The sequence below is a fragment of the Macaca fascicularis genome, chromosome 1 (genome assembly GCF_037993035.2).
Source record: "Macaca fascicularis isolate 582-1 chromosome 1, T2T-MFA8v1.1".
In the NCBI taxonomy this organism is placed as follows: Eukaryota; Metazoa; Chordata; class Mammalia; order Primates; family Cercopithecidae; genus Macaca; species Macaca fascicularis.
In genome coordinates, this window is record NC_088375.1 from 105,012,101 (window position 1) to 105,030,183 (window position 18,083).

Consider the following 18,083-nt stretch of genomic DNA (forward strand, 5'->3'; position numbering starts at 1 on the left):
ATCACTTAAGGCCAGGAGTTCAGGACCAGCCTGGGCAACATAGCGAGACCCTGTCTCTACCAAAACACAAAAAATTAGCTGGGCATGGTAATACGTGCCTATACTCCCAGCTACTCGGAGGCTGAGGCAAGAGAATCACTTGAATCCAGGAGGTGGAAGTTGCAGTGAGCTGAGATCACGCCACTGCACTCCAGCCTGGGCAACAGGGTGAGACTCCGTCTTAAAAAAAGAAAAACAGGGGAAGGTGAGGCAGAGACAGAGATGCTACCTGGACAGCCATCTCCTAGGCTCTATGGAAAGGGGGCAGAGAGCCAAGAGACAGGGACCCTCCCCATTTACCCCACCAGATTCAATCCATCCCTCTTCTTTGGGATCAGGAAGAAGACTGGATGGGCTGGGCTCGATGGCTCAAGCTTGTAATCCCAGCACTTTAGGAGGCCAAGGCAGGCGGATCATCTGGGATCAGGAGTTTGAGAGCAGCCTGGCCAACATGGCGAAACCCCGTCTCTACTAAAAATACAAAAATTAGCCAAGTGTGGTGGTGGGCGCCTGTAATCCCAGATACTCAAGAGAACTCAGGAGATACTCAAGAGATACTCAGGAGAACTGCTTGAACCCGAGAGGTGGAGGTTTCAGTGAGCCAAGATTGCACCACTGCACCCCAGCCTGGGCGACAGAGTGAGACTCCATCTCAAAAAAAAAAAAAGACTGGATGGAGGACTTGGACCTTCCACCTCTCAGGCTTAAAAACCCCTTCCCCAGTACACACCTACAGGACAGGCCCTGACCCCCTCTTCTCCCTTGTATCTCCCGCTGCCTCCTCCCCTTGCCCCTGGCATTGCAGTGACCTCAGTTCTTGGCACCAGGGCCCTCGGCACCAGATGGTGCCCGCCGATGGTTTCCTTTGTCTCGCCTTCCAGATACCCCCTCCCCTCCATGCTCTCCTCCCTCCCCCACCTGCCCTGGGGGTTGGCAGAGGGAAGGGCAGGCACCTCCCATCCCCTTGGCACCATCCCCAGACCACAGAACTCCAGAGGCAGCTGGCCCTGAGGGGCAGTAGGTATTGTGGGGAGGACAGAGGAAGGGGATCAGGGACTCAGAGGAGGGGCCAAAGTTGAAGGGGAGGTGCAGACAAGGAGAAAAGGGAAGAACAGACGGGAGGCAGCAGAATGACCAGGCATTGATATAAAACAGCTTTATTTGAGGGTCCTAGTCTGTGAGGGGTGGACAGATAAAAGAGGTATTGTGATAGGGCATGAAGACCTTAAGACCCTGGGGGTGCTGTGAACAGGGAACAGTCTGATATTTGGAACCAAAGGGCTAGGAAAGGTCCCGGGGCTGAAGTGGGGACAAGAGGCACCAAAAAGCCAGTGGGGGCAGGGTGGTTCTGGCCAAGGTCAGAGGCTGATGCAACAGGCCCTCTTCTCCCCGGGGCCAGGCTCCTGCCCAGCCTGGGCACTGCCCAGAGTGATGGCATTGGTCCGGATGCTGTTCTGTCTCTGCTTGGACACCTTCGCAAAGATCTCTGGGAGGGCAGGGGGCAGTGATCAGGCCAGAAGATTTAGAGCCCATGCTCCCTCCTCCCCCACCCTCCACACATACTGCATGCCCCTTCTGAGCATGGGGGTGGCTACACTTGCTGGAGGTTTTGCAGGAAGGAAATGAAGTGTGGACATTGGGGTCCCTTCTACTTACTTGGGTGGAGAAGGAACCAAGAGTCAGCCCCATGGGGAGTGTGGCCTGTTCCTTCCCTGAGCTCCAGGTTGAGTGGGAGGCACTGGGGAGGGACTGAAGGGGACAGGCAGTGGTGCCAGGACCCACAGAGGAGCTGAGAAATTAGCTGGGGTGAGGGCTGAGTGTCTGCATTCCTACTGCTGCCTGCAGAAGCCACGGGGATGGAATAGGGGTGCAGAATAAAGGTAGGCTCTAACCTTTCAGGACAGTCTCAAAGGCGAGCTCAACATTGGTAGAGTCCAGGGCTGAGGTCTCCAGGAACAGCAGTCCATTGTTTTCTGCCAGGAAGGGAAACACACCGTTAATTGTGGGAGTCAAAGGCAATAATAATAATAGTATTAATGTTTGCTGTATACATTTGCCATGTGCTAAACTCTTGGCATATAGCAGATCATTTAATCCTTAAAACAACTTATGAGGTAGGTTCATTTAGAAAACTGAATCCAAGTCGGGCGCGGTGGCTCACGCCTGTAATCCCAGCACTTTGGGAGGCTGAGGCGGGTGGATCACAAGGTCAGGAGATTGAGACCATCCTGGCTAACACGGTGAAAACCCTGTCTCTACAAAAAAATACAAAAAATTAGCTGGGCGTGGTGGCGGGTGCCTGTAGTCCCAGCTACTCAGGAGGCTGAGGCAGGAGAATGGCGTGAACCCAGGAGGCAGAGCTTGCAGTGAGCCCAGATCGCACCACTGCACTCCAGCCTGGGCAACAGAGCGAGACTCCGTCTCAAAAAAAAAAAAAGAAAAGAAAATTGAATCCAGAAACACAAAGAAAACGCATAAGGAACTTGCTCCATGTCCCACAATTTAGCAACTGGCGAAGAGCAGATGGGAGGCTGGGCCATGGGACTCCAGAACACCCTTAACCACCATATTGTGCTGCCTCTAAACCCAGAAGACTCCTGGGAAGTGTATCCTCTCCATAAGATCTTTGAGCATTGCAGGGTAGGGCTGCCTTAAAATCAACTATGGGCTGGGCACAGTGGCTCACACCTGTAATCCCAGAACTTTGGTAGGCCAAGGCAGGTGGATCACCTGAGGTCAGGAGTTCGAGACCAGCCTGGCCAAAATGGTGAAACCCCCATCTCTATTAAAAATACAAAAATTAGCCAGGTGTGGTGGCACATGCCTGTAGTCTCAGCTACTCAGGAGGCTGAGGCATGAGAATGACTGAACCCAAGAGGCAGAGGTTGCAGTGAGCCGAGATCACACCACTGCACTCTAGCCTGGGCAACAGATAGAGACCCGGTCTCAAAAAAAAAAAAAAAATCAATAAAGACAATCTCAGGGCAAGTGGTGGGACATCATGGGAGACACAGGGTCCCAAAGGGGAAGTGCTGGGAAATGCTGAGGAAGAGGGGATGAGGTAGAGGACTGTGTGGAGGAACGCCAGGCTTGGGGCTCTATGGGTGGGGGCAGGGCCTGGGAGGCTGCAAGGGGAAGGTGGGATAAGCTTGGAGGAGTCAGCCTGGGTAGTGGCAGGCTCTCACCAGCGAACATTCGGGCCTCCTCAGTGGGTACTTCCCGGGCCTGGCTGAGGTCACTCTTGTTACCCACGAGCATGACGACGATCGTGGCTTCAGCGTGGTCATAGAGCTCCTTCAGCCATCGCTCTACCACAGCATAGGTCTGGTGCTTGGTTAGGTCAAACACCAGGAGGGCCCCCACTGCACCACGATAGTACCTAGGTGGGAATGAGAAGGATGGACAGAGATACGATCAGGGGCATTGGACCCAGCATCAGAGCAGAGCCATCAAGCTGGAACACCCGGGATCAGAGTACTAGAGATCAGGAAATACAGAAACTTGCAGCCAGGGGCCCAAAACCCAACAGAGCAGCCCAAGGCTCCTCTGCCTTCCAGGGACACTAGTCTTGGAGCCTCTAAAGTTTCACCTCCCTCGGCCAGGCGTGGTGGCTCACGCCTGTAATCCCAGCACTTTGGGAGGCCGAGGCGGGTGGATCACCTGAGGTCAGGAGTTTGAGACTAGCCTAACCAACATGGAGAAACCCCATCTCTACTAAAAATACAAAAATTAGCCGGGCATGGTGGTGCACGCTTGTAATCCCAGCTACTCGGGAGGCTGAGGCAGGAGAATTACTTGAATCCAGGAGGCGGAGGTTGCGGTGAGCTGAGATCTCTCCATTGCACTCTAGCCTGGGCAACAAGAGTGAAAATTTGTCTCAACTGACTGACTACATAAAAAAGTTTCACCTCCCTGCTCTAAAATCTCCATTGGCTCCCTCATAGCCAGCCCCTCTACTTTCTCAGGTCCTCCTCCTGATTTTAGCCCCTACTCTTCACCAATGCACATCTGGGCTTTTGCCAACTCTGCCATCTTCAAGATCTTCCTCACATGGCTCCTCAACAGTGGCCTCTTCTCTCCTGTGGCCATCTTTCTAGGATTAGCTGAATGCCTACCTCTTGCAGCAGTCCCTGGCCAGACCATTCAAGGCATCACTGCAAGCATCCAGTCTCCCTCTTGGAGTTGGATGGGATGTCTTCAGACTACTGATGTCTAACTCCCAATTTATTGATGAGTCCACTGAGGCTCATGAGAGATCAGGTAACGAGGAGCGTGTGTAACCAAAGCCCCTGACTCTTGCTTCCTGCCCCCTGGCAAACAGACCCCATTTCACATGCTTAGGCCTCACACTGACTGAAAGACACTTTTTTTTTTTTTTTTTTTTGAGACCGAGTCTCACTTTTGTCGCCAGACTGGAATGCAGTGGCACGATCTCGGCTCACTGCAACCTCCACCTCCCAGGTTTGAGTGATTCTCCTGTCTCAGCCTCCCGAGTGGTTGGGATTACAGTCACCTACCACCACACCTGACTAATTTTTGTATTTTTAGTAGAGATGGGGGTTTCACTATGTTGGCCAGGCTGGTCTCGAACTCCTAACCCTGTGATCTGCCCGCCTCAGCCTCCCAAAGTGCTGGAATTACAGGTGTGAGCTGCCGTGCTCAGCTGACACTTTTTTCTTGAGACACAGTATCGCTTTGTCACCCAGGGTGGAGTGCAGTGGGGCGATTTCGGCTCACTGCAACTTCCGCCTCCCAGGTTCAAGCCATCCTCCCGCCTTAGCTTCCCGAGTATCTGGGACTACGGGTACGCACCACCAAGCCCAGCTAATTTTTTATATTTTTGGTAGAGACAGGATTTCGCCATGTTGCCCAGGCTGGTCTCGAATTCATGAGCTCAAGCAATCCACCCACCTTGGCCTCCCAAAGTGCTGGGATTACAGGTGTGAGCCAACACACCCGGCCTAAGAGTCACTTTGGATGTGGTGTCAGGAGGCCTAACCTCCTATGTGTCCTCTGAGTCTTCATAAAATGCAGATGGCAGGTTCAGCTTTTGGCCATCTGTGGTTAGATGAAAGTTGCCAAGTGCAGAGCATTGTGCGGAAGTGAGGGGGCGCTCTCGATCCGTGCAGCTTGCCCCCATCCCAGTTCCACCCTGATTTCACCTTGCTTGTATTTATACAGAAATTAATTAATTATAGCACTTTACTCTTGTGGTACTTTAAGGGTTACATAAAATGCCAAATGTAAAGTGCCTTGTCCCTTCCTGGGCACATAGCAAAGGCTTAGTAAGTGGCAATGATTCCTGCTTTTAGTAGTACTAGTCAGTATTACTATATCCTGGCTTGTGCTGGTTCTGTTTACAGTACCTTTTATCTTCTGTGATCTCCACCCCCACCACCCAGAGCCCACTGCTGAGCCCCCTTGCCTCCTCCACCCCAACTTCTCCTCCAGAAGTGTTCCTTGACTTCCCCAGAACTCCCACTACCCAGCAGCCCCCCAGGCCCGGGCTCACGCCGAGGTGATGGCTCGGTACCGCTCCAGGCCAGCTGTGTCCCAGATCTGAGCCTTGACAGCAGCGGTGCCCAACATCACAGTGCGGGTGGAGAACTCAACCCCGATGGTGGTGCGGCTGTCGTGGCTGAACTCATTGCGCGTGAATCGGGAGAGTAGATTGGTCTTCCCCACACCTGATTCGCCGATCAGCACCACTGAAGGAGTGGAGAGATAAGGGCTGAGCATGGGGTAGAGCAGCTCCAAGCCCACCTGAGCTTGCAGGGTCTGCCCAGCAGAAAAAGGGAACTGAGCTCAGAAAAAAGATTAGGGAACGGAGTCTCCTGTGAGACTGGAGTCTGCAACTCAGCATAGTGCATCTGTCCCGGTGGGCAGAAAAGCCAAGAGTTTAAAACAAAGGGGCTTGACGGGTTATAGCCTGGTCTGTTGAGATATGGTTGCAGAGTCAGCCTGCATCTCTAGTGAGGGAGTGACATCTGTGGGCTGTTTATGAGTGTCATGCGGAGACATTACTGTTGAGTGTGAATATGGACAGGGATGGTTGGAGGTTGGGGGGTGCACAGTTCTGGACTAGGACTAGGAGTATGAGAACATTGTGCTTGTCTCTATATGTATGAGCCGGGAGGACAAGTGGGAGGTTTGGTGTGTGTGTTTGCATAATGAACAGAGGTGTGAATCGAAGTGTGGGTAAGGAGAAAGTTTGGCAGTTGACACATCTGTGGGTGAAAGGAAGGCATGTGTGCTCATGTGTGTGTAAAAAGTTAGGTTCCAGTTGTCCCTAAGGAGGGGCAGTCCCACATGGTTAAGAGCATGGGACTGGGTGTTAGACCAGCTATGTGTCCTTCAGCAAGTTATTTAACCTCTCTGAGCTGTCCTTTTCATGTGAAAAATGGGGAAGACATTAGTATCTACCTTAAGGGTTGTTGTAGGAAGTAAGTGAGACGTTGCCCAGGATATAGTAAGTGTAAAAATCATGACTGGTACGATTGTTCTTAGCAGGCCAGAGTTTTTGCCTTTGGGTTTTCAGAGACAAAGGATTCACCGGAGGGGCCATGAAGACCCTTTAGCCTGGTGGGCAGCATCCAGGGCCCAGTCTTACCCACTGTGGATGAGCTGGGGGCTGGGGTAGCGTGTAGGGGGCTGATGTAAGTATAGCCCACAAATTGCACTGGCACTGAGCTGAGCACACAGAATTAGAGGAGGCCACCCAGAGTGGTTCTGGAAAGGCAGGCTGGCACCCAAGGACTGGGAGCCACATACTGTGGGCTCTGGTCCCTGCTCAGCTTCTAACTAACTGTGTGAACTTGAACAAGTGACTCACCTTTTCTCAGTCTCAGTTTCCTTGCTTATATAACCTATAAAGGCCTCCTCCAACTTTAAAAGTTTCTTGGCTGGGTGTGGAGGTTCACACCTGTAATCTCAGCACTTTGGGAGGCCAAGGCAGGAGGATCTCTTGAGCCCACGAGTTTGAGACCAGCCTGGGTAACATGGTGAAACCCCATCTCTACAAAAAATACAAAAATTAGCCAGGCATGGTGGCATGTGCCTGTAGTCTCAGCTACTTGGGAGGCTGAGGTGGGAGGATTGCTTGAGCCCGGGGGGTGGAGGTTGCAGTGAGCCGAGTTTGTGCCACTGCACTCCAGCCTGGGTGACAGAGTGAAACCCCAACTCAAAAAAAGAAAGAAAGAAAAAAAAATTAGCCAAGTGCGGTGGCAAGTGCATGTAGTCCCAGCTACTCAAGAGGCTGAGGTGGAAGGATTGTTTGAGCCCTGTAGGTTGTGGCTACAATGAGCTGTGATGGCATCACTGCACTCCAGCCTGGGCGACAGTGAAATTGTGTCTCAAAAAATAAAAATAAAAAAATGTATATCTAAACATTCCTTATTTGTGTAGGACAGTATGGAAAAGCTGGAAATAATATTGGATATGTGTCGGTAAGAGGATGTGTGTGTGTGTGTGTGTGTATGTGTGTGTGTGTTCCTGCCTCTCCCCTACTGGGCACATCCCCATCCCATCCCTCTCAGTGGGTGGGCTCTCAGCCCTAGCTTCATACCCCAAAGGTGCTTAGGGCAAGGGCATTGAAGTCAGACTTTGTGGCCTTTTGTAAACTACTTTGCCTCTAAGCCTCAGTTGTAAAGTGGAGATACTAATGGTTCATGTTTACAGTGTACTGAATGCTTACTATGTGCCAGGCAGTGTCCTTAAAAGCTTTACACATATTACCTCATTTAATCCTCATAACAATGCCATGAATCCCATTACTATTTTCCCTGTTTTTACAGACAAGGCGCTTTGGAGGTCAAATGACTTGCCCAAGATAACAGGGCTCCTGTTGTAAACACAGAGATGTGCTGGCCAGATTAGCCTTCAAGGAAGGACTTGCCCCCAAGCTGCAGGGAGTGCAAGCTGCAGACAGGCTCCAGCTGTCAGCTCCTTCAGCATCTGCCTCTGGTGCAGACAGCGGCCTCACTGGAAGTCATGCCTTTTCTGGGCAGCCTACACCCAGTGCTCAAGCAAGGTGAGGCAATCACAGAGCTCCCTGCCCTTGACCCAGGTTTTGTCGAGCCTGTGTTGCTGTTTAACTTCTCCCTCTGCCCAATAATGTTTCCTCTCCCTTCCTTTCACAGGTGCTGATTCATAAAAAAAATTGAGCTGGGCGCAGTGGCTCATGCCTGTAATCCCAGCACTTTGGGAGGCCTAGGAGGGCGGATCACAAGGTCAAGAGATTGAGACCATCCTGGCCAACATGATGAAACCCCATCTCTACTAAAAATACAAAAATTAGCTGGGCGTGGTGGTGCACACTTGTAGTCCTAGCTACTCAGGAGGCTGAGGCAGGAGAATCCCTTGAACCCAAGAAGCGAAGGTTGCAGGGAGGTGGAGGTTGCAGTGAGCAGAGATCACTCCACTGCACTCCAGCCTGGGCAACAGAGCGAGACTACGTCTCAAAAAACAAACAAACAAACATTGAACACCCCAACTTCTCAGCGTCTGCTTCTAGGGACCCCAACCCTCAATACTTTTTTTTTTTTTAAAGACAGAGTCTTGCTCTGTTGCCCAGGCTGCAGTGCAGTGGCACAATCTCGGCTCACTGCAACCTCCGCCTCCTGGGTTCAAGCAATTCTCCTGTCTCAGCCTCCCGAGTAGCTGGGATTATGGGCACGTGCCACCACACTCAGATAATTTTTTAATTTTTTTTTTTGTTGTTGTTGAGACAGAGTCTCGCTTTGTCGCCCAGACTGGAGTGCAGTGGCCGGATCTCAGCTCACTGCAAGCTCCGCCTCCCGGGTTCACGCCATTCTCCTGCCTCAGCCTCCCGAGTAGCTGGGACTACAGACGCCCGCCACCTCGCCCAGCTAGGTTTTTGTATTTTTTAGTAGAGACGGGGTTTCACCGTGTTAGCCAGGATGGTCTCGATCTCCCGACCTTGTGATCCGCCCGTCTCGGCCTCCCAAAGTGCTGGGATTACAGACTTGAGCCACCGCGCCCGGCCCTAATTTTTTAATTTTTAGTAGAGACAGGGTTTCCCCATGTTGGCCAGGCTGGTCTGGAACTCCCGACCTTAAGTGATCCTGCCGCCTCAGCCTCCCAAAGTGCTAGGATTACAGGCGTAAGTCACCGCGCCCGGCTGACCAACCCACAATACTTGTAAGTGGCAGGGCTGAGATCTGAACCCAGTCTGGCTCCTGACCATGTTACACTGCCCCTCAAAATAAAAGATGACTTTTGGGGATTGTTATGGTATGAATGAGGTAGTGGCTGGTATATAGTAAATGCTCAATAAATGGTAGTTCCTCATATTATTGCCCCAGACTATTGCTAACCCTTTCCTTCCTGAAAAAGATGCCAGTAGTACAGGTTCCCCAGATCCAGGGCGGGTGCTGGAGTGAGAGTCCCAGCTCAAGGGAGGGCTGGGCTGAGGTTGGGAGAGGCAGCGGGGTAGGGTGGCTGTAGAGTCCACCCTGCCCTAAAGGAAGTATGAAGGTGGGGCTGGGAAACAGCAAAGGGACCAAAAGCAGGGGCTAGAAAGATACATGCTTGCTTCCAGGGACAGCCAAGTTGAGCCCAGTGCCTGGTATGCAGATCCAGTGAGTCGGCCAAGGGACAGGCAGACGAGGCTACAACCCTAGGACTCCTCTGGATTCTATCAGACTCTGTGGCAAATTCATGATATTTTCTGTCTTCCCTATGTATTTATTGCCCCACCCTATAATGGGATAGGTCTCTCCTTTCTCTCCTTCCCTGTATACCTGCCCAGAAAAGATGACTTTCTTCCTCTTGTCTGCTGGTTTCCCTTTCTTCTCAAGAGAGAAGTCCTGGCTGGGTGCGGTGGTTCATGCCTGTAATCCTAGCACTTTGGGAGGCCAAGGCGGGCAGATCATGAGGTCAGGAGTTCCAGACCATCCTGGCCAAAATGGTGAAACCCTGTCTCTACTAAAAATACAAAAATAAGCCGGGCATGGTGGCAGGCGCCTATAGTCCCAGCTACTCGGGAGGCTGAGGCAGAAATCGCTTGAACCTGGGAGGCGGAGGTTGCAGTGAGCCGAGATCATGCCACTGCACTGCAGCCTGGGGGACAGAGCAAGACTCCATCTCAAAAAGAAAAAAAAAAGAGGGAAGTCCTTTCTGAAGTCTGACCTCCATCTCTTGTGCTGCCCTGGCTGACACTAGGGATTTGGGTTTCTATTAGGAACGGGGCAGAGGAGCCTAACTCAGCACTCTTAAGGAGGGATCAACGTCATTATTTACCACAGTAGAGCATACTCAGAAGCTCCCTCACTTTTGCCCCTGCAACCAGGCCCTCCCCCACTCCCTACAGCTTTCTTTCTGAAGGAATGAGGAGTCCCAGGATGGGGCCCTCTCTGGCTCTATCAATCTCTTTCTGGGTCTCTCAGGCTTCCTCTTGCTTCAGGGAACCCAACTCACCCTTGAAGACAAAGTTATAATCTTCCTCAGTTCCATTCCCCATCTTGGCTCCGCATGGAGGGTACAGGTGTCTTCAGGGGTAGAGATGACAAGTCTGTGTTGGCTCAATACCCTCAACCCTCAGCTCTCAAAAGATCTGGTCCTGCCCCTCCTCTCATTAGGGGTAAGGGGACTTCTGCAGCCAGAGGGATTGGGGGCCAACTCAAGGTTAGGCAGGGCCGAGGGAGGATTAGCTCTGGCAGGTGGGGGTGCTGTAAGGAAGCTGAGAGGACGGAAGCTGAGAACAGGAAGAGCAGGGTGGCTGGAGACCTGGGGCCCAGGTGGGTGGAGAGACGATGACGTCAGACAGGTTCGACAGGTTGGGTGTCTGCTGTCAGCCTGGCCTCCCGCAAGCTGGAGAACCAGCTCCAGCGGGGTTGGGGGAAAGCTAAAAAGGGACAGGACCTTCAGAGACAGGACCTTCAGAGAGAGGACCTTCAGAGACAGCCCACTGAGGGCTGAGTGTGCATTGCTGGGCTTCTGGAATCTGTGGTGAGGGCAAGTCCTCCAACTAATGAGCAAGAAATAGCCCCTTAGAAATCCACCTGATGGCCGGGCGCGGTGGCTCAAGCCTGTAATCCCAGCACTTTGGGAGGCCGAGACGGGCGGATCACGAGGTCAGGAGATCGAGAGACCATCCCGGCTAACACGGTGAAACCCCGTCTCTACTAAAAAATACAAAAAAAAAAAAAAAACTAGCCGGGCGAGGTGGCGGGCACCTGTAGTCCCAGCTACTTGGGAGGCTGAGGCAGGAGAATGGCGTAAACCCGGGAGGCGGAGTTTGCAGTGAGCTGAGATCCGGCCACTGCACTCCAGCCTGGGTGACAGAGCAAGACTCCGTCTCAAAAAAAAAAAAAAAAAAAAAAAAAGAAATCCACTTGAGGCCAGGCGCGGTGGCTCACGCCTGTAATCCCAGCACTTTGGGAGGCCGAGGCAGGCGGATCACCTGAGGTCGGGAGTTCGAGACCAGCCTGACCAACATGCAGAAACCCCGTCTCTACTAAAAAAATACAAAATTAGCTGGGCGTGGTGGCATATGGCTATAATCCCAGCTACTGGGGAGGCTGAGGCAAGAGAATTGCTTGAACCCAGGAGGCGGAGGTTGTGGTGAGTCGAGATCGCACCATTGCACTCCAGCCTAGGCAACAAGAGCGAAACTCCGTCTCAAAAAAAAAAAAAAATTGGCTGGATGTGGTGGCGGGTGCCTGTAATCCCAGCTACTTGGGAGGCTGAGGTAGGAGACTTGCTTGAACCTGGGAGGCAGAGGTTCCAGTGAGCTGAGATCCTGCCACTGCACTCCAGCCTGGGCAACAGAGACTCCTCAAAAAAAAAAAAAAAGGCCGGGTGCGGTGGCCCACACCTGTAATTCCAGTACTTTGGGAGGCCCAGGCGGGCGGATCATGAGGTCAGGAGAGTGAGACCATCCTGGCTAACACAGTGAAACCCCATCTTTACTAAAAATACAAAAAATTAGCCAGGCAAGGTGGCGGGCACCTGTAGTCCCAGCTACTCGGGAGGCTGAGGCAGGAGAACGGCATGAACGCAGGAGGCGGAGCTTGCAGTGAGCCAAGATCGCGCCACTGTACTCCAGCCTGGGCGACAGAGCAAGACTCCATCTCAAAAAAAAAAAAAAAAAGAGGCCTCGTGCAGTGGCTCCCACCTATAATCCCAGCACTTTAGGAGGCTGAGGCCAGCGGATCGCAATGGCAGGAGTTCGAGACCAGCCTGACCAATGTGGTGAAACCCCGTCCCTACTAAAACTATACAAAAATTAGCCAGGCGTGGTGGCGGGAGTCTGTAATCCCAGCTACTCAGGAGGCTGAGGCAGGAGAATTGCTTGAACCTGGGAGGCAGAGATTGCAGTGAGCCGAGATTGCGCCATTGCACTCCAGCCTGGGTGACAGAGCAAGAGACTGTCTCAAAAAAAAAAAAAAAGAAACCCATTTGGCCTGCTTTTCCTTCAGAGCTGGTAGGAGGGTACACTGGAGGAACTAGAGTAAGGGATATTGGAGCAGGTGCTGATAGAATGCCAGTCACCCTCCTGCAATGCAGAGCTGTGGGAGCTGCATCGTGGCCACAGTAACTTCCACCCTTCCTTGACAGCCCAGGGCCTGGGATGGGCAGTGTTTCTCATCTTGGGTGGAGCTGGGACTCGAAACCTACCCACTTCTCTGGGATGGGTTCCTTTATATGGCACTAGGGAAGGGGGCTTGTAGCTCCCTATACAGACCTGCTTTAAGGATACTGGGTAGGCAGAGACCTGGGGCAGAAACAGACAGCTGGAGTGAGTGGTCTGAGTGTAGGAGGAGGATCTGGAGATGAATGCCTTTGGGAGGTCTGGGTTACTTCTACTCCCTGAACAGGACCTGAGGCCTCACAGCAAAGGCATCTTGACTACAAAGGGTTTCAAGATCTGGGGAGGGTCTGTGTAAGCACATGAACACCTGGAAGATGAGGAAAGGGATGGCTTGTTCTAGGCTGTTAGGGGAAACCCTCCCAACCCCAAGAATAGAAAAGGCACTCACTGGCCAGTTGAAGTGGTTCATATCTGTAATCCCAGCACTTTGGGAGGCAGGAGGATGGCTTCAGCCCAGAAGCTGAACAGCCTGGGTGACATATTGAGAACTCATCTCTACCAAAACAAACAAACAAAAAAACCAAACCCTAAAAAGCACAAAAAACAAAAACCCCAAAATTAGCCAGGCATGATGGTGTATGCCTATAGTCCCAGCAACTCTGGAGGCTGAGGTGGAATCACTTGAGCCCAGGATGTTGAGCCCGCAGTGAGCTGAGATTGTGTTGCTGCATTACAGACTGGGCAACGGAGGGAGATCCTCAAAAAAAAAAGAAAAGGCACACATCCCCCAAACCTGGAATGATAGACACTAACCTCCCAGGGCCTTTATATTCTCTGTGCAACACAAGCTCTACCAGACCCTTGCTCCTCTGAGCTCACTCCCACGGTTTTGCCTATGAGGTGGGTAAGACTCTGTTCTGAGCGGCAGGGTCTAGGTGAGGTTACACCATTGGTGAGGACAAGGACTATTTGGCGTAACTGCCAAGAACCATTGTTCGCCGAAGGTCATGATGAAGGGGTGGGTAAAAGTCCATCCTTGCAGAACATGAGGAATCCCAGAAGTGACGGCTGCTGCTTCCTATCTTCTCTGATTCCTCCCATCCAAGAAAGTAGCCAAGACACATGACAGGAATTAAAGTTTATTCTTGGAAAAACCCAAGTCCCATCCTCCCCCCATTGTCTAAGAAGGTTCTTCTAGGAGGCCCCACCCCTCCAAATGGTCGTTTCTCTTTTCTGACCCCAGCTTCCACCAATGCCATTAAGATGCCGCTACTTGGGTGAGGGGCTCCTCCAGATACTGCACCAAAGCCTGGGCCTGCAGAGGGAGAACAGAAATCAGTCCCACACACGGCCTGGCCCTAGGGACCCCAAATCCAGGTCTGCTCCCAGTGCCATAGGGAGCAACCAGCCCCCAAGCCCCACCTGCTCTTGGGAGCTGGCCCACACCAGAAATGGACTGAATAGACATGAGGACTCTAGAAACAGAGTCCCGGTGGGATTGGACACAGTGCGGGAGCACAAAGGCTGGGCCCAGGGCTGTGGAGGGATGGGCACATACACACCTTGGCCTTGAGCATTCCAAAGCCCACGGTCTCCTTGGCATACATACACAGCAGAAGGTTGGCCACTCGGGTGATGGCTACACGGCCCTCCTGGTGGGGGTGATATGATGGGATGTGATGTTCTGCTTGGCACCATTAGCACCCTCCCTCCCCAAAGGCTTCTCTGGCCCCAAAGAGACTATATCTTCCTCCCATGCCTTGGGCACAGCAGGAGGTTCCGCAGAAAAGCTTTTGGCCACAGTCCTGAACATGGGGTTCTGAGCCCAGGTTCCAGCCTCAGTACAGTCACCTACTAACCATGTTACTCTGGGAAACTCAGTCTCTCAGAAACTCAGTTTTTCTTTCTGTAACCCCTACTTCATCCCAGTTGGTGAGGGTGCTAATACCATGAAATTTCATATCTGCCCACAGTTGTCCAAATGAGTGATGTTATTACTATGAGCTCACCCCACAGACACTGAGAGGGACACAGGAGCAGTAAGTCAACTGATATTTCTTCTCTTTTCTCATGGTAATGTTTTTCTTTTTTTTTTTTTTTTTTTTTTGTTTGTTTGTTTTTTGAGACGGAGTCTCGCTCTGTCGCCCAGGCTGGAGTGCAGTGGTGCGATCTCGGCTCACTGCAAGCTCCGCCTCCTGGGTTTACCCATTCTCCTGCCTCAGCCTCCTGAGTAGCTGGGACTACAGGCGCCCGCCACCGCGCCCGGCTAATTTTTTGTATTTTTAGTAGAGACGGGGTTTCACCGTGGTCTCGATCTCCTGACCTTGTGATCCGCCCGCCTCGGCCTCCCAAAGTGCTGGGATTACAGGCGTGAGCCACCGCGCCCGGCCGGTAATGTTTTTCAAATTGCAGGTTTGACCCCACAGTTAGGAAATAAATTAAGAAGGTTAGGCCGGGCGCGGTGGCTCAAGCCTGTAATCCCAGCACTTTGGGAGGCCGAGGCGGGCGGATCACAAGGTCAGGAGATGGAGACCACAGTGAAACCCCGTCTCTACTAAAAATACAAAAAAAAAATTAGCCGGGCGCGGTGGCGGGCGCCTGTAGTCCCAGCTACTCAGGAGGCTGAGGCAGGAGAATGGCGGGAACCCGGGAGGCGGAGCTTGCAGTGAGCGGAGATCGCGCCACTGCACTCCAGCCTGGGCAACAGCGAGACTCCGTCTCAAAAAAAAAAAAAAAAAAAAGAAGGTTGATCAGCATTAAAAAAGAAAAAAGAAAAAATGAAGTATATTACATGTAGTAGGAAAAGTATTGTTTCATGACTTTTGTTTTAGTGGGTATATGTGTGTGTTGAGCTGTGACTTAAAATGTCTTTCTTAAAAAATTATTTCCTATTTATTTATTTATTTTTAAAAAAAGTTTTTGTAGAGATGAGGTCTTGTTAGGTCACCAAGGCTGGTCTCAAACTCCTGGCCTCAAGTATCCTCCAGCCTCAGTCTGTGTTGGGGTTACAGGAGTGAGACACTGCGCTCAGCCTTAAAATGTATTTGTTTTTTGTTTGTTTGTTTGTTTTGGTTTTTTTTTTGAGATGGAGTCTCGCTCTGTTGCCCAGGCTGGAGTGCAATGGCGTGATCTCAGCTCACTGCAACCTCCACCTCCTGGGTTCAAGTGATTCTCCTGCCTCAGTTTCCTTAGTGGCTGGGATTACAGGCACATGCCACCATGCCTGACTAATTTTTTGTATTTTTAGTAGAGACAGGGTTTCACCATGTTGGCCAGGCTGGTCTTGAACACCTGACCTCATGATCCGCCCGCCTCAGCCTCCCAAAGTGCTGGGATTACAGGCATGAGCCACCGTGCCGGCCCTTTAAAATATATTTCTTATGGCTGGGTTGTGGTCAAAACGTTTGAAAGCTATTTCCTTATAGCACCAGCTCTACGCATCCAGTAGGAGTCTTATGTTGAACTAAAAATGGCATTGGTTGTGCAGGGGATAGGGGAGAGTAGGCAGTTGAGTTACTATGAAGATCCTTCCTGGAGAGTTCACCCTCTGGCCGATTTGAAAAAAACAAAAGTAAGTTCGGCAAACTTTTACTAGGTATTCATTGTATGCCAGGAACCAAGCACTGCACTCCCTGCCTCTCTGACCTCATCTCCTACTTAACCCTCCTCCATTCTCATGCAACTCCAGCCATACCAACCAACCCTGTTGATCCTTGAGCAGGCATAATTCTGCCTCAGGGCCTTGGTACTTGCTGTTCTGTCCAAAATATTCTTCCCTCAGATAGCCACATGGCTTGTCCCCCACCTTTCTTCACATCTTTGATCAAATATCACCTTTCCAGTGAGACTGTCCCTGACACATACGCCCAACAAACTCATACTCTTTAACTTCCCTGCTTTCTCTCCATTGCAATTTCAATACCTAATATATACTACATATTTTACTTATTTTAAAAAATGTGGCCGGGCACAGTGACTCACACCTGTAATCCCATCACTTTGGGAGGCCGAGGTGGGTGGATCACTTGAGCCAGGAGTTTGAGACCAGCCTGGGCAACATGGCAAAACCCAGTCTCTGCAAAAAATCCAAAACTTAGTGAGGTGTGGTGGTGCATGACTGTAGTCACAGCTACTCAGGAGGCTGGGGCAGCAGGATCACCTGAGCCCAGGGAGGTCGAGGCTGCAATGAGCTGTGATCGCATCACTGTGTAAGATTTATTAGGTCTGGGGGTTTTGTCTTTCTGTTTGCTGTTTTTTTTTCCCTAGTCCTGAGAACACTGCAAGGACCTAAATATTTGTTAACTGAACAGATACTAGGAAGTTCACAGTCTAATGGCGACTTCCCCTTTCTGGACTTCATTTTCCTTTCTTTGTAACCTTAAGGGGTTGGACTAGGGTCTGGAGACTGCCATGGTTCTGTGAGTCGGTGAAGCTGGGATGACAACACTTTGTGTTTGCACGTCATTCTACTGTTTATACCCATTATTTCATTTGACCTTCACAACAACCCACGAGGGGAGCGGGGAGAGGGAAATTGTCTTCTCCTTAGACATGAGGTAAGGAAGCTGAGAGAGGTTAAGCGACTTACCCAAGGTTCCACAACTGATAAGTGGATGGCTGAGACCAGAACCCAAGTCAGACCTCTCAGGTCCAGGGCTCCTTCCTCACCACCACTTGATGAATAGGGTCCTGCCTATTACAAATGCTGCTGCAGACCAACTCTTAGTAATCTTCCGGAGATCCTGTCCCTGCCCCTCCAACCATCCAGGATGGGGTCCAGGTCGCCCCCTTGGGATCCCCTTGGGGGACAGGGGAAGTCTGGCTCCCCTCTCCATACCATGCAGTCCATGAGGATGAATTTGAGATTGTCTTCATTAAATGCTTGGTTCCCGTTCCGGTCGTAGGCGGCCCAGATGTTACTGGCTATGGCAGCGGTGACCCGGGCGTCAGTGTCCCCGTAACCAGAGTAGGCCAGCAGTGATCCCTCGTTATTCAGCAGCCTGGTGAGGGGCGGGGAGGGATAACGATGTGCTCAGCGCGGGGAGTAAAACGTCTGGGTTTCCATCTCAAGTCCCGCCACGGGCACATCCAGCAAGGCTCTCGGCTGAGTGTGTCCCGGAACGTGCCCTAAGCACCCAGCACACCGGCCTCCCTTTTCGAGAGGTGACCTCCCGGCCGGTACCCCCAGCCACTGCCCCCTCTGACGCCTCCTCCCTTCCGGGCGATCCTTCCCCACCCCTCCCTCAGGGAGTCGCACGCCGCTCCACTGCAGCGCGCGCCGCTGGGGTCCGTGGTCCGCACTCACAGGGTGCTCTGGACGCCTCCAGTGTTGGCTTGGCTTAGCACCTGGGTCAAAGCCTTGGGGCGCAGCATGCCTACCGCTCCTAACCCTGGGTTTTTGCACCCAGATCCTCCGAGATGCCTCCCGCGGGCCGCTGCCCGCTGCTTCCCGTAGTCCCGTTGGCCTGCTCCGGGATGCCCTGGGAGTTGT

At 51.9% G+C, this 18,083-nt stretch overlaps 2 protein-coding genes across 2 annotated transcripts; both read right to left on the reverse strand.

Annotated features, from left to right (window-relative positions):
• Window positions 1-1,180: 1,180 nt before the first annotated feature.
• Window positions 1,181-10,761, reverse strand: RAB25 (RAB25, member RAS oncogene family). The gene is made up of 5 exons (XM_005541489.4): window positions 10,477-10,761; window positions 5,552-5,747; window positions 3,225-3,418; window positions 1,932-2,012; window positions 1,181-1,525 (listed from the first exon to the last, which is right to left on the reverse strand). The coding sequence occupies exons 1-5, from the start codon at window positions 10,517-10,519 to the stop codon at window positions 1,398-1,400; spliced, it is 642 nt and encodes a 213-aa protein (XP_005541546.1). The 5' UTR covers window positions 10,520-10,761; the 3' UTR covers window positions 1,181-1,397.
• Window positions 10,762-13,715: 2,954 nt separating this feature from the next.
• Window positions 13,716-18,054, reverse strand: LAMTOR2 (late endosomal/lysosomal adaptor, MAPK and MTOR activator 2). The gene is made up of 4 exons (XM_005541490.3): window positions 17,898-18,054; window positions 17,430-17,592; window positions 14,155-14,244; window positions 13,716-13,907 (listed from the first exon to the last, which is right to left on the reverse strand). Exons 1-4 carry the CDS (start codon window positions 17,963-17,965, stop codon window positions 13,851-13,853), a joined length of 378 nt encoding a protein of 125 aa, XP_005541547.1. The 5' UTR covers window positions 17,966-18,054; the 3' UTR covers window positions 13,716-13,850.
• Window positions 18,055-18,083: the final 29 nt, after the last annotated feature.